Source organism: Triticum dicoccoides, chromosome 5B, assembly GCF_002162155.2.
Source record: "Triticum dicoccoides isolate Atlit2015 ecotype Zavitan chromosome 5B, WEW_v2.0, whole genome shotgun sequence".
Lineage (NCBI taxonomy): Eukaryota > Viridiplantae > Streptophyta > Magnoliopsida > Poales > Poaceae > Triticum > Triticum dicoccoides.
Genome location: NC_041389.1, coordinates 196,493,224 through 196,517,935, shown reverse-complemented (window position 1 = coordinate 196,517,935; position 24,712 = coordinate 196,493,224). Strand labels below are relative to the sequence as shown.

Sequence of the window (24,712 nt, the reverse complement as noted above, 5' to 3'; positions counted from 1 at the left end):
CCGCCATAGCCGCCACCATTTTCTCGGCTACCTCGCTATCCAGCCCGGCCGCCGGATTTGAGCGCATCCGGCTACGGGAGGCTGCACCTTGCCATGTATTGGTTGGGTACCGGACCGCACGCCCCGGCAACGCCTCCACGCCACATGCAGGTATTAACTCCGCCTCTAGCCGCTCGGATCTATCCCGTTGGCGGTTCGCCGGCAAAGACACGCCGGGCCGTCGTCCGGGCTCGGTGCTGGCCCAGCAATTCGTCGGCTCACCCTTGCCGCTCATAAAGTGCGACGACTGCCCGTGGCAGGTCGTTCACTGCGTATCTACAACGCCGGAACATCCCGGATGGGTGTTCAACAAGTGCAAAAATGATGGGGTACATTCTTGTTCATCGGTTGTGCTCCCGGATTCGGCGCATTTTCGATAGTTCTTTGCTTACACTCAAATTTGTGTGTAGGATGGATGCAGGTTTTGGCATTGGGAAGAAGAATACATCGATCTATTGATAGGACGAAAATTGATAGATGTTCGTGCACTCGTTGCAAGGATAGAGGCTAGAGATGAGACTAGATGCGAAGCAACGTCTACTTCTTTAGAATCGAAGAAGAAAGTATGCAAGATCGAGAAGCCGCAGATCAACAATGAAGGCATCGAGAAGATACTAATCCAACTTGTGGGAGCAGTTATGAAAGTTGAATATCTTTTAAAATGTCTAATTGTAGTTCTTGTTTTCTTTGGTCTTGCTACTCTAGTCGAGAATTGGTGAATGTACTCCAATGTATCAAAATGTCGTTGATGAAGTAAAAGAAATGTGACCAAAAAAATGTATACATACGGGCACTAGCCGGCCGTGGAGGACCAGATGTGTCCGCACGTTGGGCGCACGGCCAGCGCATCCATGAAAACGGCCGACGCCGCCCCATTTCCCTACCCAACGGACGAAATCCGTACAAAATGGACGTCCGTTTGGGGTCGTGCGTTGGAGTTGGCCTAAATAATCCGTGAAATGGGGCGCAAGGAAGTGGTTGGATAGTCATGGCCCGCATTTAGTCAGTTCGGCTGACTTGTTCGGCTAATTGATGAGATAATAACGTAATAGTAGGAAAGAAGTGGTAGTCTGTTTACCTGTACATAGCTGGCCCTGTAAATGAAGGACCTAGTATGCAACTTGCATCGACCAATAAATAAACCAAAAAAATGCCCCAATAGTTCAGAGCCTCTTTGGACAGGAATGTGCCCTGACATATTGGTGCTTTTCAGAAATATTGTATTCCCATATCCGAATTGGTCCTATACCGATACATGCGTCCATATCGGTGCATCGTATTTTGGAGTATTTTATTCTCCTTCCCCTGTTCCTAGTCTATATGTTTAAATGTCCCTCTCCAAGTGCCCAAGCCAAGAATTAGAGATAAAGATGACTAAATGATCTGTAAAATGGGGCAAGGAAGTGGTTGAAGAGTCATAGTCATGGCCCGCATTTAGTCGGTTCGGCTGACTAGTTGTCCAGTGTATTAATTGGTGAGATAATAACATAATAGTAGGAAAGAAGTGGCCATCTGTTTACCAGTACATAGCTGGTCCTGTAAATAAAGGACCTCGTATGTAACTTTGCATCAACCAATAAATAAACCAAAAAAATGCCCCAATAGCCCTGACGTACGTCCGAGGGGGACCTCATTACACTCTTGTGTTCTGACCACCAACCCCCATCTCCAACTATACTCTCAGCTTCCATACACACGAACCAACAAAAGATAACCACCTGAGAACATAGTAGGGATAGAAATGGATCGCACACGGTAAAGTGGAGAAAGGTGTATTCCTACTTTTGTACAAGACACATAGAAGATTATTGTCTGGATAACAGATGTACACAAACATTTTCTGACAACTTATTTCAATTTAAATACCATTAAGGATCTTGATTGGGGGTGTAGGTAATATTTTGACACTTCAACTCCACGCTCATATCCTCAACAGACATGGGTTGGAAATACCAGAAACGTCTGGAAATTTTGGGTATGCAGAACTGGAGCAACAGACATACTAAATCCAACAAACCTTCTCTATCTATACCAAAGCAATACATGCAGGCAGAATAGCTCATTCCAAACAGATTATTAGGATATGCAAATATGGATTACCTTGGCGAATTCTTCATTGGGAACTCGGAGTTTTTTCTGCACACGGTCCATTACCTCTGCAGCAGTCTCACCTTCACGGATGACCAGCAAAAAGGGATCTCCAAAATTCTGAATCTGCTGTTGGTCATGATAACAATCTCAGGTTATATTGGTCCAGCATATCGGTAGCTACTCCATGCAACACACATAGACTAGTATCTTTCAAGGTAGAAATATGGAAAGTGTGGTACCTGGTTCTGATTAGGATCTTTCATGAAATGATAGACGTGAATCAACCGATCCTGTGCAGTGAGATTCTTCTCCTCCTCTGGAATCTGTTTCAGTAGAAACAATGTAGTGCAAGACAAAGGACATAAAAAATTTGCACATAACTAGTATGTCAACAGGTCAGCATCATCAAACAAAACAGAGATTATGCCACGAACCTCCTCAGCACGTAGTGTCCAGTACTGATCATTTATGTTCTCTATCTTCTCATGAGGTGGAAATATCTGTAGATAGAGGTAAGATTATTTTATTCAGTGATGCCAAAAGAACGTCGAAAGAGTATGCCCGGATGTACAGAAGCACTGTGTATAAAATGCACCATCTCCATTTGCAAATAAACATACACGGACCTTATAAATCTTGTGGTAGAAAACTTCAAGCAAGCGGAGCTCAGCATCAGGATTGGATAGTTCAACCTGTTGAGCATACAACCACGAGATAAAGGGTTAGAGTAGCTACTCAATAGATACCAGCCATGGGTTACATTTGCATCTAGTCAGGTTATCCAATTCTAGCTTCAGCTCCAAACAGAAGAAAAAAAGGACTGAATAATCTGAAATGGTAGATGAGTGCTAACCTTGGTCTTCAAGTCAGTGATCACATCACTGATGGTGCTATTTTTCGAAAGCCTGATGCTGTGAATTACAACCTAGCAGATCATTTGTATTAATGATGCGGCAACTGAAGATGGAGATAAGAACATGTACCAAGCACTCAGGCAAACAAACCTCATCTTTCGTTGCATGGTGAAATGCAACTTTAAGTGTTTTTAAACACTGCAATTCTGGCAGTGGAATGTCCAAGACTTCATAATACAGTATGTCAGAAGTCTGAAAGGAACGTAGGCAGAAAATTAGTATGAAATCGGTTCGTGTTACATCTTTTAAATAATAAACTGGCCTTCATGAATAAACAAAAGAAAGAACAAGCTAAACCTGATTATAATGGACAAGCATATCCAATAGATGCTCTACTCCACGATATCTGATGGGCTGTGGTTTAGGTTGCTGAGAATAGCAATTGTGAGACGTAAGCCGAACTTTTGATGGATCATCCAATCCAAGTTGGCGTGCAACTCTCTCAACAACATCATCATAAGTATGAAGCTTCGACCTAAGTGAAGAAAACTATTATATCTTTTCAAGTTGACTAAAAAGAAATATGTAAGTACAAAATTGGGAATGATTTGTGACCCCTCACAATTCCAAACAAAATTCCTCCTCCTTTGGTTTCTCCAGACACCGGAAGTGCACAACCTATGGTACCCAAAATAAATATTTATCTCAGTAATAGTAAACAAGACCCTGGGAAAAAAAGAAGAACAGTGAACAAGTTTAGCTGCAAACAGAAAAAAGAAGTTATGTATTGCACGTCTGCGATCTAACTAACATAAGGTATCAACTAAACCTGGGCATTCTTTGGGCCGGGTCGGGTTTCAGGCCAGGCTTGCAAAGTTGACCCTCAACAACCAAGTCTGGGCGCCCAAATCCCGGATATTGTAAGTACAAGCCCAAGCCCCGCCCAAGCAAAAGCCTGAAACCCAAGGCCCAGTCCAAAAGCCCGAGAGCTCTACTTGGACAGTAGAAAAAATTCCAGGTGGTACATACTATGAACATAATATAATCTCTGTGAAATTGGCAAAAAGAAAATGAACATCAAACAACGACACAGATACAAGTTTACAGATCATTTGAGCTCCAAACATACAAGCACCATACACCATACGGCCATACACATCCAGCAATACACCACGGTGGCCTAGTACAATCGGCAATCTCTTCTGGATCAACTTGATATAGCAGCCAGCAGACCATGGCCAGCGGGACGAACCGCCGGCGCAGGGGAGCAACTGACAATGGGAGGACACCGCAGCAGGGGAGAAGGGGCTGTTGGAATTATTGGGCTTTTAGCCCATTTTACTATTTCCAATAATTCCTAGGAACTCCTAGAAGCCCACATGCCCATTCATGCATGACAGTGTGGAAAGTTTAGTCCCACCCCGGTTGTGCAGGATGTGTTGGACCAACATATAAGGTTGGTTCCTTCACACACACGCGCGCTCTCCTCTGCCGCCCGCCTCGCCTCGCACACGCGTCGCGTTTCGTGATTGAGCTAAGCCACACTAGGACCTATGCCACATGTACGTGCTGCCTTATTTTTGTCATGTAGGAAATAAGTTGAAATGTTTTTTTACTAGTGGAAATCCAAACTAACGTGGACTGTTCCTCTCCCTGTAGTGGATCAGTTTTTGTTTTCTTTGTCTCCCTGGTGGAGCCATTTCACTTTGGTCTACAAGAGGTCGCTCCTCTAATGTAGATGCAGCCATTTGACACCACACCTATGCCTCCTACTCCCTCCGTTCCTACATATAAGACCTTTTAGATATTCCAATATGGACTAAATACGGAGCAAAATGAGTGAATCTATACTCTAAAATACGACTATATACATCCGTATGTAGTCCACATTAGAATATCTAAAAGGTCATATATTTGGAAACGGAGGGAGTAGTTCCAAAGCCTTGTGCCTGCGACTTTCTCACTCCGCTTCATGGCGTGCACCATGAAGTGCAGGCCTCTGAAACCACAACTCTTGTGATCCTGCACGGGAGAGGGGCGATCAAGTTTTCGAGGAGCGCTCTTGCGCGATTGCTGGATTCTTCTTCAACATGGCTGCACCCAAGTTCTTCCCCAACAACTACTTCCCCGACGTCAACACGACATAACTACTGATATGAACGACTCTTCTTCCATTTCACTGTATATGTTCTTATCCCTTTTGTTAGGGATTATGTTTGGACTATTGGCACTACAATTGATCTGGACATGTTACTTTCATCAAATGTCTACCATGTGTAGTACTTTTGTTCGTTCGATCATCATGTTTAATATGTTCGTCATTGTTCGACGAGATTTTGATCATGATTAATATGGTTCATCATTGTTCAGCAAGATTTTGTACATATTACGTGCAAATAAGAATAAATAAATAAAGTGCATACAAGTTCAACACACTTGTTTGCGGCATCCATCACATTCGTGAATGTGTGGTGTTTCTACACATCAGTAATTCAGTATACATGCATGGCACACCATGGCCAGATATACATGTGAAGTAGTACTGGTATATACGTACATATACCAAATGGCCAAGTGATACGGAGGCAAATGACCACATATTTGTGCATGCCCGATCGATCAGGGGTTGTGGTGCACCGCATGCTTAGTTGCGTACATGCGCATCACAACTTAATGACCAGCCGGATAAGCATGAAGGAAGAGATAAGGATGACCCTCACAAGTACATACTTATCTTATCTGCTCCAAGAAAATTGCAACCATGAGGTCTCACCTGCGCCCTACCCTCTGCCTATAAATACTAGAGCAGAACGATTAGCGGGGGAGGATAAGAGATACACGGAGGGAGGAGAGGGGGGAGGAGCCTGCGGAAAAGGCCCTAGCACTCGGTGCACTCGCACACAATGCGGCCACGGGGCAGCAGATGGCGCCGTACGGCGACGAGCGACAGGCATGCGGCTTGAAACAGGCCCACGGTGCCTTTTTCCATCAGTGAGCACGCGGCATACAGAGGCAGCTAAGGAACACAGTGGCCGCGGACGACGCACTGACATCGGCATGGCACACGTGCCCGAACCAAAAGCAACCCATGGTTGTATGGCACCGCCGAGACAACACAAAGAGGAGGCAGCGGCATGGCACACACGAGCGAAGAACAGACGTTCAGAAAAGAAGCCCCGGTGCCATCTCCACAGCGTCGATGAGACCCTCAGTGGTAGCGACGTCAAGACTTGCATCAAGGCCGAGTCAATGCAGGAACCATGCACATTGATTAATATCTCTACTGTTCTCTTTAACTTCTTCATTAGGCAGATTAGGGATGCAAAGCCCATTAGCTGGACAGTGAAGCATGCATCCAAGGAGGGGCATAAACACACAGCCGGGAGGCGTACACATACAGCCGAGAGCAGCGACACAGAGCACGCCCTAACAAATTGAAAAGCATGCATCCAAGGAGGGGCATACACACACAGCCGGGAGGCGTACCATACAGCCGAGAGCAGCGACACAGAGCATGTCCCAACAAATTGAAGACTGAACGAGCGTCCGCGCGCGTCCAAGGTGGCCGCGGACAACGCGCCGAGCCAAAGCACGCGCGCCAGCGACTAGGGCGTACATCCAGCCGGTGAAGCAGCACAGGCATCCACCAGGTGAACAAGCGTAGCTGCACACGCGCCGGGAGGAGGAGGCCGGTGTCAAGGCTCCACCACCATCTACCTCAACGAGGAGAAGAATGAAGTCACACACAGCGTCCATCTTTTTCAATGGAATGCCTGCCTATTTCTCCCATGCTATCTCTCTCATTTCAGCACATCCAACGAGCAAACGATGGGAATAGCAACAGAGACGATGGTGGGATTATCAAAGCTGGCCCATATGCAGCAGACTGCTAGCTCTGCCCTCAGACTACATCGCCAAATATGTATCATACGACGGTGCTGCCGGTGAGCGGTCCAACCTCGTCGTGGCCCTAACGGCCGAAGATAGTGGAGCTTCTCGTGTGCGGCCTGCCCGTCGATCTGTTCCTTGCGCGCATCCGTTAAGGCGACCATACATCCTTGGCGCGCATCCGTTAAGGCGGATATGAGCATTCGCTGCCTCCAGGCACATGCGTCCATAACGGATTATGGCCGCCTTAACGGATGCGCGCCAGGAACAGACCAACGGTGCACGTCTTCTCTCACCCACGCCCAGACGTACATCCACGAGCAGACCGGCAGTGCCTTCTCCCATCTAAACCAACATGCTACTTCTATGTCAACACAACTGCAAAGGCGATGCGTCAGGCGAGAGAGGACGAGGCAGCGAAGTACACCTCCACGGGGATGGCACTAGAACGTGGCTTCGTTACACCATGTTTCTTCCACTACATGCACATATATATTTTCAGGTACAAGATGTTGCCTGCATATCGACTTTACCATGTCGTCATCGACCGAGCTGCCACATGAGCCACCGCCATCACCAACCGCGACGCTCGACATATCAACAGTTCAACATCTATCTTCACCGTCCCGGGAGCTAGTTAGCTCATCGCACGGAACCGCGTCGGTGCCGTCGTCATCAACATTCAACTCGACGAAGAAGGTGACTATATCGACATGATGTTGCCATCTTCATCTACTTCACACCTGACGTGGACGTCAACTACATCGTCACACTACCATCAGTCTACACTGACTAGTTGACATCTTTCTACATCAACTCCTCGTTTGGCGGGGACATTGTCTACATTGGCACGGCGTTATTCATCTACGTCAAATCTTCATCTAGTGAGGACGTCGTCTACATTGGCGCGCGCGAGACACCTACTTCGACATGATGTCGTCATATTCACCGGCGCGGACGACTGCACCCGTACGCCACCATTCTTCTACGTCAACCGCCTACACCAAGCAGAGGTCATTTGCCTAATTCTAACGCCCCGAGGTCTACATTGTCAAGCTTGCATTGTCGTCTTATCATCAAGCAACATCGCCACACGGCGAGGCTCAAGTCTACTTCAGCTTCTACATCAACACACCCCCAACATCGACCAAGCTCAGACGAGGTGAAGCCACTTCACCAACATGTCTTTTTCCAATGAAGTAATCCATATCTTGCCGGGCACCGACGCGGCAAAGGCAAGCCACCATATCCGAAGCCTCTACGAGGCAGGCACCAGTAGACCGAGCACCGATAAGGCGAAGGCCGCCCATCTGTTTGAGCTAGAGACAACTTCATCATCGAACATCCACAAAGCCGGAGGGATACTGCTAAGCATCGTCGGAGCAACGGATGCACCACTCCACCCTTCTTGTCCACCACATCATCACCATCCTCTACACCGAGCACTTGGAGAAGACAAGACTTGAAGACGACCACCATTGCAGCAGCTTAATCGGAGGTGGTCCGCGACTTTGACTCACGGACGTAATTAATCGGTTGCTCTCCAAGCCCCGTGAACCAGAACTTCACAATCGCCCAAGTCATCTCGGCCGTACTAGAGTGCGCATATGTAAAGGGGTGTTGTAATTTTGTTTCTCCAATGAGAGATCAATAAAGTGCATTGTTTCCCTATATTTATTTGTGTACTTAGTACACTGGCACACCAGCAATGTTTATTTCCCCTGGCGCATACAGAGATAATAATATAATAAGCACGTTATTTTTATTGTTTCTCGTGCCAAACAATCATGATTTATCTACCGCATTTCTGGAAAACCTAACGGAAAATTGCTCATATACTCAACAGAGGCCAATGGGAGAAGCCATTGCGCATGGAAGCATCGGCTAGTGGTAGGAGCACGTGGGGAGGATGGCAACGCACTCTGTGCAGCAATGCATGTGAGGCTAGCAGGAGCATGGTGGGGAGGATGGCGACCGCCGCCGCCCTCCGGTTGAGGCACAACTTCGTCGGCTTTCCTGTGTCCGCAGCGCCAAGACGTCGACCACCACTATTGTCTAGTTGAGGTGGTGAGGAGGACCGCCAAGGTGACCAAGGGGGACGCCGCTGCAAGGTTGGTTGTGTGGGGAGGGAGAACATTGTGCTCGGTAGTTTGGGGGAGAGGTGGTCCAGAACTCCAGATCTGGTGTGGAGGCTAGGGTTATGGGGGGGAGTGATGCAACAGAGGGAGATTTATATGGCTGCTGGGGACTAGGCTGGATCTAGATCTGAGGTAGTTCAGACCAGGTCGGGTTTATTTTGGGCTGAAAACCTGAGCCTGAGCCCGGCCCAAATTGTCTTTCAGGCTGCAGATTGAGGACTGAGCCTAGCTCGGGTGTCAACCCCAACTCAACCCAGCCTAGGCCCAGGCCGGGTCATCGGGCTGGGCGGCCCATGCCCATATTTAGTATGAACACACGGCACTTCTGTTTAGATACAAGTGCACAGCTAATGGATATACCATCATATTATTACAGAAAATGGATATATCATAAAGGGCAGCCCCAGTGCATGTAGCTCCCGCTTGCGCAGGGTCAGGGGAAGGGTCCGACCACTTTGGGTCTATTGTACGCAGCCTTTCCCTACATTTCTGTAAGAGGCTGTTTCCAGGACTTGAACCCGTGACCTCATGGTCACAAGGCAGCAGCTTTACCACTGCGCCAAGGCTCCCCTTCAGAAAATGGATATATCATAATATAGCAAAAATCTAAGAAATTATTGTAAGGAATATAGTGTCATGAAAACACCCTAAGGTCTATTGGGTCTCTAAAAGTTCTGTTCTGAAACTGTTTTGGTACTTCGACTTGGAGATTCAAGCTTACCATGAACACCCAACTCTTGCCCAACTAAGTAAATGGCTACATAGAGAAGAACATCATACCAGATTTACAAGAAGATTATAAGTACGTAAGTAGGTAATGGTAGAATAGAGTGGCGCAAAACAAATGAGTCAAGTTGAAAACACAACACAGACTGGCCCAAAGCAAACGAGTCAAGTTGAAAATACTACACTTGTATCTGAGTATACCTGCCTATTATGAACATACTCCAAGAAAGAAGGAACATCTTTATAGCGCACTTGAGTATCGCCACCTGGTATAGATGGCTTTTGGAAACTGATTATGTCCCCATCTTCAAGCTAACACAAGAAAGAGTAAGTGGAGAATCAATGTTTATCTTTTATAACTACAGACCTGAAAGAAGTTTGTATCTGAAAACGAGTTTTTTTTCCCCAAACCTGACTAGATCGGAAACTAAGTTTCTTGTCAATATGTTCACACATCACATTAGGCTCAAACTTAATTTCCTGCAGCATAACAATGATAAAAAGCTCAGAATATTCATATAGGGAAGATAAATACTATAGGTATATGCATGTATGCCACAAGATCATTAACTTCCATACAAGGTACCACAACGAAATGAGTACAAGAATGCATACATAGCAAGAGAAATAAAATATAGTTGTACATAACTGAATATTGCACTAACCTCATAAAGTTCGATTTCTTCATTTGGGGAAAATCCAGCCATTTCATTAAGTTTTGTCAGGATATCAGATGGCTTTCCCAAAGCCTTAACAAAAAGCCTACCAACAAAACTGTACAACAAAATGATGTCAGTGTCTGAGTCTTTTGTATCAAAAAAAGAAGTTGATCCTTGAGAGGAGATATACCGAAGCTCTTCCTTTTCAGGATTATAAAGCTTGAAGAAAAGTAAAATATCTTCCTTGCTCTTCTCGGGAGGACGAATTGGGCGCAAATCCTACACAGGTAACAATAAGACATGGTCAGGCATCTCTAATTTAATGATAAAATAGGCAAAATATATACACAAAAGAAACAATAAACTGAAACTGATTTATACGATACCAATCCTAGCTCTACTTCAAGAAATAGCTTCAGCTCAGCATTGTGTGCCTTGTTTGATACCTCCCTAAGTTGCCCCACCTGTGCAGCACGTGACAAGTAATGAGATACTATATTGTAATCACAACACAAATAAAATAGAACGGAAAGTAAAAAGGCCAAGGCATTATCCACCATCTTCAACCTAAACAGACCTGAAGGCCATACAAACTGCTCTGGTATAGGTATGAATTGTGATGAAAGAACATACAAAGAGCAACAAACATAGGAGCAATAAATCATACCTCAAAAAGTCATAGTGATTTACTGCACTGACACCTCATTTTAGCAATTCAACCGAATTGATGGATTATGAGATCAAATACACCAATGCACCACAATATACGTACTTGAGAGATGACCACAAACAGCCCTTACAGTAAGAAGTGTACAACTTTCCATTTAAGTTACCAACTTACCATCCAATTGCAACTTATGTGTGCTCGCAACTAACAGAACTATCAGATTAACCAATTTTGCATTGACATGACGGCAAGAGACCAGAAAGAATAAAAAAGGAAATATCGAGCAAATAACACCAAACAAATAGTTTTCCACCCATCAAAATAATTGAAAGGTTACAAGTTCAATCTTTCAAAACAGTTTATGACTCACTGATTGTGCTTCTTCATGAGGGGCCAGCGGACGATTGGGCCGGTATGTATGATTTTGCCTCTTAGCCCACAACCAGAAGCGCTGAGACTGTACCGGAATGCCGTATTCCTTCGCAACTTCCTCCTATCAAACAGCACATTTGGCAAAAGAAAATAAGAGATCCAAATGAACCAAAAACGTAACTGATTAAATTAATGTAGATTGCGTTAGAGAAATAGCAACTTGTATTCCCATGGGGCCATAGGCAGTATATATACATGTACAGGAAATACCCCCCACCCCAAAAAAAACTCATGGTGGATCGACAGTATGTTTGGAGAGACAAAAAGGCGTGTTGTGCTCTAGTTTGTGCCTTCGTGAAGAAATCCACCAACTATAACTCGAAAGGCACATGCTGAAGAGCAATCACCTGATCATGCACACAAAGGAAGCATCAACACCAATATGCTTGGTGAGCTCATGCTTCACAGGGTCGCACACAATACTGATAGCACATGTACTGTCAAACAAGAGAGGAGGAGGTGTGGTGATAGAAACACCAAAATCCTCAAGCAACCACCGTAGCCAAGTCATAAGAGACGGCGAGAGAGTACCACAACTCAGCCTCTGAACTCGAACAGGCTCTAGTATGTTTCTTTGTCTTCCAGGAAATGAGAGAAACTCCAAGAAAAACACAAGTAAAAAGGGACCGGCAATCTGAAGCATCACTAGCCCAAGTAGCATCCGAATAGGTCTGAAGACATAACGAACTAGAGCGTGGGAAGAAGAGACGACGAGAGAGTCCCACAAAGATATCGTAGAATACAAAGGAGGTGATTGTAGTGGACCGAAGTGGGAGCAGAGACGAACTGACGCATAATGTGAAGGGGGTAGAAAATATCGGGATGAGTCACAACTAGATAGACAAGACTCCCAACAAGATGACAGTAGCGCGTCGGTTCAGATATAGGCTCACCGTAAGAAGCACGGAGGTGGACGTTCATCTACATCGGGGTCTCAACAATGCGCTCATCAATAAGAGCAGCACGAGCAAGAAGATCACGGATTCATGGGTATAGTTCTCTTGGGAGATCAAGGAGCCATCAGAGATAGAAGAAACCTCAATCCCAGTAAAGCAGCCAAGAGGATCGAGATCAAACATAAGAAATTGCTCACTAAGACGAGCCTTCATAAAGGCAATGTACTCGAGAGTCATCGCTAGTGATGATCATGTAGTCGACATATAGAAGAAGTGGAGTCCGACCACGAGACGGAAGGTGGACAACAAGCGCGTAATCATGAGCACTCGCCGAAAGATCGTTTTTGCAAGGGCTTGAGCTTATGTTAAAAGTAGGCAAGTAAATCTTAGCGATGAAACCTTGTGGTAGACCACATGACTGTTGTAAGAGCTTTTCTTTCTATCTAATGCATATACATGCAATGGTTTGCATGTTCTCAAAAAAAAATAAACCTTGTGGTAGAAAATAGAACTATGCTTTAGAAATATTACCTTGAATGAATTAAAGGGTAATTGTTTCTGTATACGAAAATTACGGACTTTTTCATGGTCCACCAGATCAAAATATATATTCTTCCCAATCTGCTCCTTCAAATCTTCATCTCGAGCAACCTAAGGTTAATTTATTCCAAATAGAGAAATATTAAAAGGAGTGCACCAGTAGAGCTAACTGGTATGACTGACACTAGCAATTAACAAGACCTTTATGATGGTGTAGAGGTGAGCTTCAGCTTTTTCCTTTTTCTTGTGTTCTTTCTCTTCTTGTTCTTTCTTCAACCTTATCTGCAAAAGAACAATTGAACTGACTCACTAGTACAAAAGGAGTACACTATACTGACTAGAAAGAGAGGAGAATATAATGACTCACCCTCAAATGCTCAGCAATGTCCTTCTCATCAACATTACACATTATTTTCTCCTTGTCACTCTCACGAATATATACAAGCATGTAGGCATTTGAATACTTTGTGAACTTAAATGGGGTGTTATTGAAACCAGGGTTAACTTGAGGCAACTGTTCCCTCCAAAAGAAGACAAAAGAGAGACGAAGGTGTCATACACATAAAAGATGAGCGAAATCCCTAGAACCAACAGGTCATATACTGGATGAACTGTTGATAAAAAAAATTACCTCTTCCTCGCCCCCGTACTGCTCTTCAAGCGCTTTTTTAGTATCTTCTTTTGTTACTCGCTCATCATCAAATTTATACCTGAAACAAAAACAGAAAGAAAAAAAAATTAACACACGACATTTGCTGAACTGCTTTCAGGTGTACAGCAATCAGAGAGGAAACATAATGGTACGCAAAGGAACACAAAGTGGTTTGGTGTCACAGCTCGTTGAACATGTTACGGTGCAAGAAGGCTATTTAGCAGACTGCATGCAAGTAACTCTGTCAGAAGCCATCCTTCAGTTGCACTAAATACAAGATGCCGATGCAGCCAAAATACGAAATGTGAGCAGAAGCTAATTTGAATACTCAGCCAAAATAGAAAGTGTGCACAGAAGCTAATTCGAACACTGTATACCCATCTCAAACCCATGGAGAAGAAAGAAATGACGAGCGGGATCAGGGAGCTGCCAAGTGGGTCCTATTCATCAATGATAAGGGTGGTTAGACCATACTATTAAACTGAGTGTCATGTACTGAAGTTGTTCCTGGAGCAAATGAAATGGACTGAGTTTCTCCTATGTCTATCCTTTCTTTTTCTTCCTCGAGTTGGTGAAATTGGTCAAGAGGGGGAGAGCAGTAGCACATTAACTCATTTGGCTCATTTGACACAAGCCTCGACCTACACTGGTGATGTGCAGGTTGGTGCACCGACTCAAATCGGTAGCGCGCCTGCCAGTGTGCCGAGGTGGACAGCAGAGCAAGAGGAGCAGCTCAGGGCAACCAGATCAACCACTGACGGAACAACAGGATAGTGCTGATGTAATTTTCATCTCCTCTGATGGGGATCAGGCTGAAGGGTCAGGAGCTACAGAAGGGTCAACTGATGGGCAAATTGCTGAGGAGAACTACTCGAGCAACGGCAGAGATACCAGAGAAAAGGTATGGATTCGATGTCATTGATGTTGGAAACTATATTTCTATAAGCATTATCTCCAGCCTATAAAGCATCTGTTGCTTCTCTTCAGTCTGTCAATTCCTATGAGTTGAATGTTGAATCTTAAGTAATGTTTTCTAGAGTGTTCCAGCTATAAGTAGGTCAGATGTGAAGGCTTCCCAAAGCCCAACAAAAAGAGAGGTCTTCACCTCTAGTTTGTAACCAGGCTATGCACCCCACTACCTATAATAGAATTTGCTGTTCTTATCTTAAAATCTGGACTAGATCTTGTGCTCTAGGAGTTTTGGATTGAACTCCTGCTACCACATTGGCCTATTTCCGCCTCTAGAGCGATATCTAGTGCAACTTGTTCAAGTAGTTCCGTCCACACTTGTGATGTACACTTTGTAGCAGCAAGGTGGAGTTGCTCCTCCACAACCTTGTGCTGCTTCACACTATTTGGTGATGCGTAACAGCAGGAACAAGAATAAACAGTACCCAAAATAGTCTTTTCCTAAGGTACAAGTACTGAGATGCAAGGACAGATAACTCCAAAGATAAAACTCACCACTGGTCTGAGAGTGTAGGTCGTATGAAAGCGTAGTAGTGACCACCATGTACTCCTCCACTATGAACAAGAACACTGAATAAAAGCATGTGACGAACATTAGCACCAACAAAATACAGATCACATCTATCTGAGACTTATTGCAGTAACATTTAAACTCGTATGGAACTGTGACTATGAAAGTAAACTACAAAAGTAACAGGTAAATTTCCAAAGTACCATTTCAAACTGTTCTGCACAAAATAGTGATTTGTTTATTGGAATTAATAGTTTCTACATACATCATTATTGTTCATGGATGTTCCCTTTAGTATAATAAATCATTCAAAGAAATGACTGAACAACACAACGTGTACCAAAATGTCAGACAAAACCTATTACCTGTGAAGAGTGTAAAGGTTCCTAATACTTCTATCTGCATCTGGAGTAAGATATTTTCCATCATCCTTATCAAGATCGAGTTGTAGTGGGAACTCATAACGGTCATTAATCTGCAGAAGTAGGTGTTATTTTTATTAGCAACTCATAAGCATCCTTCCAAACATTTCTACAAACAGAAATGAGCAAACAATATTATTTTAATTACTTGGGCAACCAAAACGCAAACAGAAATCAAATGAACAAAAACAAAAAATGTTAATCAGAGAGGACTCCTAATGAAAGGTTACAAAGAGAACAAAATGGGTAAGTAACTTGTCGCCAATTTCATACAGAATGAAAGATAGGATGGCATGGATCTCACATTAAATGGTTTCAAATGTGATTGACTCTATGGGCTGTGCTCAAGGGTGTGTTTTGTTTGAGAACGAAGTGGAATGGAATGTCATGGTTCCATTCCACCAGAATGGGTTGGTTCCATTCCTGAGTTTGTTTGGGGATAAAATGTGGAATGTAATGGTTATATTTCAACGTTTGGTTGGAGAGTTGGAATGGAATGGATTCTGAGATTACCTCTCACATGCATATGTACAATATGAGCAATTAGAACCTTTTTTATGTTTAACAACAAATTATACAAAATACATTCCAATTTCACAATGATTTATCATCCACATATAATCTGATGTCTATGTAAAATTTATCATCACAACAACTATTAGAAGAATAGACAAGAAATCTTAATTAAGCACAAAATCTAGATCACACAAGTACTCATGACAGCAAAAATAAAAAAAGAATAGCGTTCCTTTTCCTGCCAGGCAGAGTGCTTCTTCCAACCTTACGTATGTTCTCCTCTCCCTTTCTCCGTTTTGATTTTTTTTTCCTCCTGTCGCTGGTTTTTTTCACCAATTTTCCTTGAAAATCGTCTTAATTGTCCCACCTTTTATTGACTTGCCAAATAAAATTATGTTTCCTTTGGTAAGCCAACAAATTCTTACCAAATAAGTGATTTTTATTTAGGTAGGTAAATCATGGGCAGGATTTTATAAACATTTATTTACACAATCACATTTATATGCGCAGGTAAATCACGGCTAAGGTACTAGAATATTTATATCCCCTTGCAACGCACAGGCAATTATCTAGTGGCAGCAAAATAAAATCATCAATCTCAACATAGAGCACACAGATCTAGCAGTAATCAAGCAATGCCAAAAAAAGGGAGCCCGGTGCACATAGCTCCCACTTGCGCAGGGTCCGGGGAAGGGTCGGACCACTTTGGTCTGTCACTAGATAATTGCCCGTGCATTGCAAGGACAGTGCCAAGCTAGAAAAAAAACAATCAGTTCACTCGATCCAGCTTTGCTGCTTGCCACCGCTCTGCTTGCTCTCTGCTAATTACGCTGATTGCCACCCCAGCTGCTCCCTGCCCAATGCTGCTGCTGCCCAGGTGTGGCCACCACCGGCCGGCTGGCTACTGCCCCTTTCGTCGCCGCCGGAAGACAGATAGGGAGACGAGCCAACCGCCACGCGATCTGATGCTGCTGCTGCTTGGCGCCGTTGCCTATCCGCCATCCAAAGGACACAAGTGGACGCCTACTCCCTGCTTGCTGTCTCGTCGTACCGCCACAGCACCTCGGATGAGCCATTCCTGGCTGCCGCCACCCCACCCCTGGTGAAGGAGAGACAGGTCTGCGCCATCCCGGCCACCGCCGTTGGAGGAGCTGACTTCAGGAGGGGCTGCTGCTAGGTGCTAGCCCGCCACCAGTCCTCTACCCGTCCCCGCCGCCGCCTATGCTCCGTGGTGCGGCGCTGCTAAAGAAATGAGAGAGAGAGAGAGAGAGAGGCGCAGTCGAGAGAGATAGGCTAGACACGTGAGAGCACACTAATCCACCAAGAACCATGTCATTCCGCCGATTTGGAGGAACCACTGCATTCCGCATCTGAGGGTTGTGTTCCCTTTTGAGGAATCGGTGTTCTTGCCCAACCAAACGCGGGAATAGGTGCCAACAATGGAACCGACCAGTTATATTCCACTTGATGCCACCAACAAAACACACCCCAAGATACAATTACATATTTGGATCCCCTTGTATCATGTATATTTTGACATTTGTGTTAAGATGACCCCATTGGCATTGGCATGAGAAAAAGTATGTACAGCAAAACAAGTACTCATTTGAACATCTAGAAAGTAAGCATGGAACTGCAAGCTGGATGTATTAGTGTGTTACAGCATGTAGGTCATGCTAGGATTCTACTACCAATTAGTGAATCCGGTTTCTACAGTCGTCCCTTGTATCATGTATATTTTGACATTTGTGTTAAGATGACCCCGTTGGCATTGGCATGAGAAAAAGTATGTACAGCAAAACAAGTACTCATTTGAATATCTAGAAAGTAAGCATGGAACTGCAAGCTGGATGAGTGTGTTACAGCATGTAGGTCATGCTAGGATTCTACTACCAATTAGTGAATCCGGTTTCTACAGTCGTCCCAATTAGAAATGGCTAATACACAAGACAAGAGGATGAGTTGTGAACTGTAATGACTACTTTCAGCCAGAAAGATATCCAAGTATCCCTGAAATGCTTATTGAAGCAGCATGGTACTAGGCTACCAGCGTCCACCTAAGTAAACCATCAGAATCATCTTTGTACCAAAATTCTATAAAGCAAACACCGGCTGTAACGGTGTGCTTAACATTTGCCTACTTCCCTGAGAAACCACCTGATTCTGCCAGAAAAAAAAAAGTGCTCATACGATGATTCTAGCAAAGCTGGCACATTAAGCTTATTTCAATGCAATTACAAAATAAATCAGTCATATGTTCATGCACAAATAGGTTTAGTAGCCCCAAAGTAAGTGCAACAGGTGTATCGACACGACATTCTATGTTTCATCAATCTAATACACAAAAGTCCTTCATACCATATCCAAATGCACACCATGATGTCATGATAACCATTATTTTGTAGAATCTAACTCAAAAAGGTCAATCCTACAAAAGATGTCAATTAAAGGTAAAAGGGTAACCACAGTCCAACCTTAACCATTGTGTCTCGCATGTAATCATATTCGAAACGCTTCAGTTGAAGTTGCAAAACAGGAGGGAAATCAAGAAAGAGTACGCCCTTTCTTGCATCCTGCAAAAAAGATTGACTGCAATTCAGGTGCCAAGGAAACAAAAACAGAAAATCAGAAAAATATAACCATTACACCAATTTCCTTCATTAAACAGAAAGGAACGGTTCCATCAATGCAGCTTTCCTGAATCTCTTACACCCCGTTCGGATGTTGATATTGAGGCCCAGATTTTGGCATTGGCATTAGACAGCCCGAATATCTTTGTTTTGATAGCCATGGTATTGACGCTCGGTATTGGCCCAAGATATTGGTCGGCCTGCTTTCCTTCCCCGTTTCTAGTATAAAGAAATCAGAGGCTCCTACCTCGACTTCGCTCTGAATTCGGGGATCGAGCGCCCACTTACCGGTTCGTTCGCCCATGCTCCTGGAAAACGAAGAAGCAGCGCGCGGAAGGAGGGGATGAAGGGCGGCGGTGCGGCGCACATCGAGCTCCCCAGCGGCGCGGGTGCCTCTCCTTCCCTCTTCCACCGGCACAGGTGTGCCTCTCCGGCTTTCTCATTCCCGCACAGGCACCTCCGGGCGCAGGCTCAAAACCCGCTCCCCCCACCCCGCCTCCTATGCACAAGCACTACAGCGGCCGCCTCCTTGCCTCCCATGGCGATGGCTGCATCTCTCCCCGCCCCCCATGGCTGCTGCTGCTTCTCCATGGGCACTACCCCTAGGCCCCCATCTCAGGAAACCCTAGAATCTTATAATCCCTTCTGATTTCTATACAATGTTCATCCAAATAAGCAATTCCAATGTAGAGAATGACCATCCAAACAAGCTTCAGAATTGAGCCCCTTATGCGAATTCCAAGCGTCAATTTCGTGCACATCCAAACAATAGAATTCGGATTCAATGTCAATATCAAAGTCAAGCAGATTTGATATTGGGGCCAATTCAATACCATGGCCCTCAATATCAACATCCAAACAGAGCATTAGTAGAGAATTAAGGGTATGTTTGGTTCTATCCAATGCTTGCCCTACCAAATATTTGGCCAGCCAAATTTTTGGGTGACCTTTTGTTAGCCCCATATGTTGACCAGCGTTAGCAAGAAAAATGAACTAGCCATGACAAAAATATTCGTAAGGTAAGTTTTGGCCACCATCCAAGCATACCCTAACTGTTGTGGCATCTTAGAGTCCAGTTGTCTATCAAGCTTAGTCTAGAAGTATCTAGGGTGTGTGTGTGTGTGTCCTGGTAGAAGAATCTGTTTGTGGGAAGAGTCCAGTTATCTCCTAGAATAACCCAGCCTAGTCTAGAATTATCCAGGGTGTATATGTCCTAGTAGAAGAGTCTGTGGGTAGAGTCCAGTTGTCTCTTAGATGGACCCAGCCTAGTCTAGAAGTATCCAGCGTGTGTTCAAGTACCTAAAGGGTCAATATAAGGATGTTTCCCCCTTGTAAGGAGGCAAGAAACGAAATGTCTAGGGTCAGTTTGGTTCATGTCCTCGCCCTCCTGCCTGGAATCTTGAGGGTGCCTGGTGTGGACGTGAGACGCTGGGGTGTTTTTGCCTGATGAGGCTCGCCTGGAGAAAACCTGTTTGGTTGGTGCCTGGCCGGGTGAAGCAGTAAACGTCCCATCAATGCATTCAATGGGCCTATTTTTTAATCTAATATCCATCCAGGCTGCTGTTAGTCTTGTGGCCAGACGTCCAGGCGAGTGCCTGGAATTAATGCCAGGCTAATTACGCTACAAGTAGTACAGGCCAGGCAAGGTTCTTTTTTCCCAGGGTGGCAACCAAACAAACCATACGTCAGATGCAGGCATGACTTCAGGCTAGGCAAAATATGGCGAGGATACACTCCAAACAGGCCCCTAGTTCCTGCCTATGCTTCTCTTCTACCCCTCTAAGTCTCCAATCTTTCGCCACTACCCTTCTACTGTACCACGGCGCCTACACTGTGACGGCCCACGCGTCCTCCGAGTATCCCACTCTACAACCTCTGTAGACAACGTCAGCTACAACACTAACACCTCTGTTATCCAAAATTACTATCAAGTAAACCATTTCTGTGTATTGACTAATGCAAGCAAAAAAACAGGGCAGCCCGGTGCACGTAGCTCCCGCTTGCGCAGGGTCCGGGGAAGGGTTCGACCACTTTGGTCTTTTGTACACAGCCTTTCCCTAAATTTCTGAAAGAGGGTGTTTCCAGGACTCAAACCTGTGACCTCATGATCACAAGGCCACATTAGAAACATTAGAAAGTAACCATTAATAGAGCAAGCAAAGGTACCCTGCCATTCATATGTACAATGTACCACACCAATATTCCAAAATATTTAACAACAAAGATAATGCAACTTAAGATTCAGGTTCAAAGCCATGATGAACATGATTTGTAGGAACCTGTAAGCCATGTTGTTCAGCCTGGTATTTGTTATCACCCTCTAGACGCTCCACTTCGACATATTTATCAAATGATGCATAAACATCACGACAACCTTTGACATCAAGTTGTAGATCTGCAAGGCCAGCATAAGTGACCATTAAATAATAGATGGATATAGCACATAAAATGCAAACACAATTCAAATTATAGGTCCTACCATAAAAGGACTCTTTTCTGTTAGATTTATAGTCAACATTAATGCACTCGATGTAATTAATGTGGTGGCCTTCAAATAGTTGTTCAATTGTTCCTTCCACAACAGTTCCCTGGGGAGAAAGCAAAGTTAATGACAAGTAATTGGCATAGAGGTAATTGTTAATATAACATCCACCTTCATTTTGTCTTCAAGTTTCTCGCATAGAACTCTATTGAGCTCTTGCACATCATGCTGCATGAAAGAATCATAGGTGTCCCACCCGAAAGATTTAGTCAACTCTTTTGTAGCTACACTATTGTCGCTATACTGGAGCTTGTAAAAAAGGCTCTGCAGGGCTAAAGGAATACTCCCAGATGGCATGTCATTCTCAGTAGTTGGCATGTGATATACAGCCTAAGAAGAAAATCAATGAATTGATTCAAAATTAGTTCAAAATTCAAACTCACAACAAAGCATGTGCAGTACGACAAAGCAAGGTCTCACACCTTCCGAAAGTAAGGTATATGATACAGGGTTTGCAGAAGAGAGTTCATATAACAGGTAGCACCCTGATTCTTGAGACCAACATAACCTGTTTCCTTTTTCGAGTCATAAGTCCAATAGTCAACCATTTTACGAACAGCAACCTCAGCTTCAACAACAACAGTATCATTCACGAGATAGCCCCTACTTGGATCATAGAGCTCACTCAGAGGCATAAAAGATGTGAAACCCCAGTCACTTTCACGTGCATTAAACTGATGTTGAGTATCTGCCAAACATGGGACCAACATATAGCCTTAACCAGAGAAATTTTGCAGAAATATTTAAAAACTCACAATATCACCGAAGCACCGCTACTACCGAACTTCATTAGCTACCACATAAAATAACAAGCCCAAAGAGTCTTTGAAAGCATGAGGGCACAATCGAGTGCATGACATGGAACAAAACTAACAATCATTATACCATTACTAAATGCATGATAAAAAATATTGAAGGTTCAGGCTTCAAGCAACAATAACTGACCGAGAAGTACTAAAACAATATGACTGGAAATATAAGGATTTTTTCCTCGTGATAGAACATAATCTAATGTGCATTATAAAAAATATCAACTACTCCCTCCGATCCATAGTAAGTGTCGCAGTTTTGAACTAACCTTAGTTCAAAACTGCGACACTTATTATGGATCGGAGGGAGTAAGTTTCTCAAAAGAAAGAAAACGATCAACTGCAGATGTTGTGATTTGTGATTTACGGATAACTTAAAAGAAGTTTCATGAAATTAATTCCCAAACTGTTACCTGTATATATATAACAGTTTCAGCGCCACCAGTACCATAGAAATACAACGTCAAACTAGAGTCCACACAATAATTGAATTACTTTAACAATGCTGACCACTGACCAAGAACCCACAAAAAAGAGATGCACAGCTGAGAAACATCCAGCTCCCAGGTATAAAAGTTGAACGATCCTTAGACATTGAAGTAAAGACTAGACAAGGTTTATATCAAACTTTACAAGAAAGATGTCTGCTTTGCATGTGATACATAAGTTATGAATATTGTATATCTTGATCTACAAGAATGTGCTCCATCTCACCAAAAGAAAGAAAAAAGGGGGTTGTGTGTTATCGAGCATCATTATTGCATGATAACCTAGGCATGTACCGTGCACGGCTTCAGTTGCACAGCCAAACGGATAACATGCGGCAGTACATGCACAGAATCTTAACTGATCAATGGGTTCATCCTGTTCCACGTTAGCTCAAGACTTCAAGGTTATATTCCCTTGAAACTTCCATGACGGATGGCTTAAAAAATATAATTACAGCATTAATCCAAGAAAAGCAATACCTTTGCGTGCTGTATACTTCTGATGGATCTGGTTTACAACGGCTAGGCTGAACTGAGCATACCGGCTCCATCCGTAAGGGAGGTTCCCCGAGTCTGCAACATCCAAGTACATCGAGAGATGGTCCACGTTATTTCCCTTGGGGAAAATTAGCACACGCCTACGTCCAAAACAAGCACATCCATCAGTACCTTCAACGTCCAACATCTCCCACATTAGACGCATTTTCACGGCGAATCAAAATGGCAAGTTGTCCAGAACTCACCATTTAAATCCACCAACGACAAACACATCCGAGTAGTGCTTCTTCCCGCTGACCCTGGTGAAGTTCTCTATCGTCCAGGTGAACCGGGAAGTCTGCGGGTCCTCGGGTGCTTGGCTCTCCGCCGTGTTCGTAGGCTCCGTCTGCGCCACCACTAGCAACGCCAACAAGAGCACCACCGAGACCAACACGCGTGCAAGATCAGTAAAAGGTCGAAATGCAAACACCCGGCAATCACACCACCGTGACAGACGGACAAGCACGCTGGGGGGTAAATCGCGAGGCTCTCAGTCTCACCTTCCATTGGCTGCGCGGCGTCTGCGGCGGAGAGCTCCTGGTGTGGCACCAGCATCTCATCGTCCTCCTGCTGCTGCTGAGAGGGGCACGGAGGAGGAGGGTTCAGATCCGGGAGGTGCGCGTAAACCCATGGAGAAAGAGGAGACCCCCGATCGGAACGGAGCAGTCGGGCGAGAGGAGCCGGGGAGATCAGGCGAGTGAGGAGATAGGGCACGTACCTCGAGAGGGGAAGGGGTCATCATAGTCATGGAGCCGTCGTCGCTGGCGGCGGTGGCCGGTGATGGGGTAGCGATCCGGGAGGCGGCTGCCGCGCGCGACCAGGCAGCGGCGGCGGGCGGCGGGCGGCGTGAGGCGGCGGACGGGGAGGAGCTTGGGGAAATGGTCGAGGGGATTTCCCGGACAGCAAGAGGGGATGACAAATTCTAAATTTTCACGTCATGCTCCCTTGGGCTGTCAGCGAGGCGAAGCTCGAAGCCGAACGCTTGGATCTGACCAGAGGGAGTGTCGTCGCGCCCGGAGCACATCGCGTGCTAGACCGAAGACAACCATGCCAACTGATCCACAACAACTAATGATACCTATGCAATGCTTCTTTCTTTTTTTACGAGAATAACTTCCAATCTACTCCCTCCCATTTCAAATAGATGACACAACTTTGTACTAACTTTGACCCAACTTTATAATAATATTGTATTAAAGTTAGTACAAAGTTGGGTCATTTATTTTGGAACGGAGGGAGTATTCATCAACTGTTAAAGGTAGTATAAAGAACACCAGAAATAAAAAATACATCTAGGTCCGTAGATCACCTAGCGACGACTACTGGCACTGGAGCAAACCAAAGGCGCGCCGCCGTCTTCGCCCCTCCCTCGTCGGAGCCGGGGCAATCCTTGTTGTAGTAGACAGTCAGAAAGTCGTCGTGCTAAGGCCCCATAGGACCAACGCGCCAGAATAGCAAACGCTGTCGATGAAGAGAAGCGTAGATCGGAAGGATCAAACCTGTAGACACACGAACACAGAAGAGCGAAGACAAGATCCACGTGGATCCACCGAAGACAAACGTCGATCGAATCCCGCGAGATCCGTCGGAGACAAACCTCCACACGCCCTCCGGCGATGTTAGAAACACCACCAGAATAGGGACAAGGCGGGGAGAGCCTTATTCCATCTGCATAGAGCCGCCGTCGCCTCGTCTCTCTGAGCAGG

At 44.8% G+C, this 24,712-nt stretch overlaps 1 protein-coding gene across 4 annotated transcripts in view; it reads right to left on the bottom strand.

The window, feature by feature from the left end:
* Positions 1 to 24,004, bottom strand: part of LOC119308058 (ubiquitin carboxyl-terminal hydrolase 12-like) — a 28,147-nt gene extending 4,143 nt beyond the window's left edge. The window contains exons 1-29 of one of the 4 annotated variants that reach the window (XM_037584181.1): positions 23,725 to 24,004; positions 23,507 to 23,582; positions 23,213 to 23,363; positions 22,950 to 23,107; positions 21,595 to 21,860; positions 21,284 to 21,502; positions 21,110 to 21,218; positions 20,910 to 21,025; positions 18,475 to 18,573; positions 15,428 to 15,537; positions 15,047 to 15,121; positions 13,562 to 13,640; positions 13,298 to 13,444; positions 13,132 to 13,212; positions 12,922 to 13,041; positions 11,433 to 11,555; positions 10,782 to 10,859; positions 10,586 to 10,674; positions 10,402 to 10,510; positions 10,148 to 10,216; positions 9,938 to 10,048; positions 3,607 to 3,662; positions 3,342 to 3,519; positions 3,135 to 3,236; positions 2,984 to 3,055; positions 2,757 to 2,822; positions 2,565 to 2,630; positions 2,370 to 2,453; positions 2,140 to 2,253 (exon numbers count right to left, since the gene is read on the bottom strand). In XM_037584181.1, the coding sequence (XP_037440078.1) occupies positions 2,140 to 2,253; positions 2,370 to 2,453; positions 2,565 to 2,630; positions 2,757 to 2,822; positions 2,984 to 3,055; positions 3,135 to 3,236; positions 3,342 to 3,519; positions 3,607 to 3,662; positions 9,938 to 10,048; positions 10,148 to 10,216; positions 10,402 to 10,510; positions 10,586 to 10,674; positions 10,782 to 10,859; positions 11,433 to 11,555; positions 12,922 to 13,041; positions 13,132 to 13,212; positions 13,298 to 13,444; positions 13,562 to 13,640; positions 15,047 to 15,121; positions 15,428 to 15,537; positions 18,475 to 18,573; positions 20,910 to 21,025; positions 21,110 to 21,218; positions 21,284 to 21,502; positions 21,595 to 21,860; positions 22,950 to 23,107; positions 23,213 to 23,363; positions 23,507 to 23,582; positions 23,725 to 23,754 (3,153 nt within the window). In that variant the 5' untranslated portion in view covers positions 23,755 to 24,004. Of the gene's footprint in view, positions 1 to 2,139; positions 2,257 to 2,369; positions 2,454 to 2,564; positions 2,631 to 2,756; positions 2,823 to 2,983; positions 3,056 to 3,134; positions 3,237 to 3,341; positions 3,520 to 3,606; positions 3,663 to 9,937; positions 10,049 to 10,147; positions 10,217 to 10,401; positions 10,675 to 10,781; positions 10,860 to 11,432; positions 11,556 to 12,921; positions 13,042 to 13,131; positions 13,213 to 13,297; positions 13,445 to 13,561; positions 13,641 to 15,046; positions 15,122 to 15,427; positions 15,538 to 18,474; positions 18,574 to 20,909; positions 21,026 to 21,109; positions 21,219 to 21,283; positions 21,503 to 21,594; positions 21,861 to 22,949; positions 23,108 to 23,212; positions 23,364 to 23,506; positions 23,583 to 23,724 lie in introns of all 4 variants that reach the window. The other 3 variants (XM_037584179.1, XM_037584180.1, XM_037584178.1) reach the window with 3 other exon arrangements.
* Between the last annotated feature and the right edge of the window lie 708 nt (positions 24,005 to 24,712).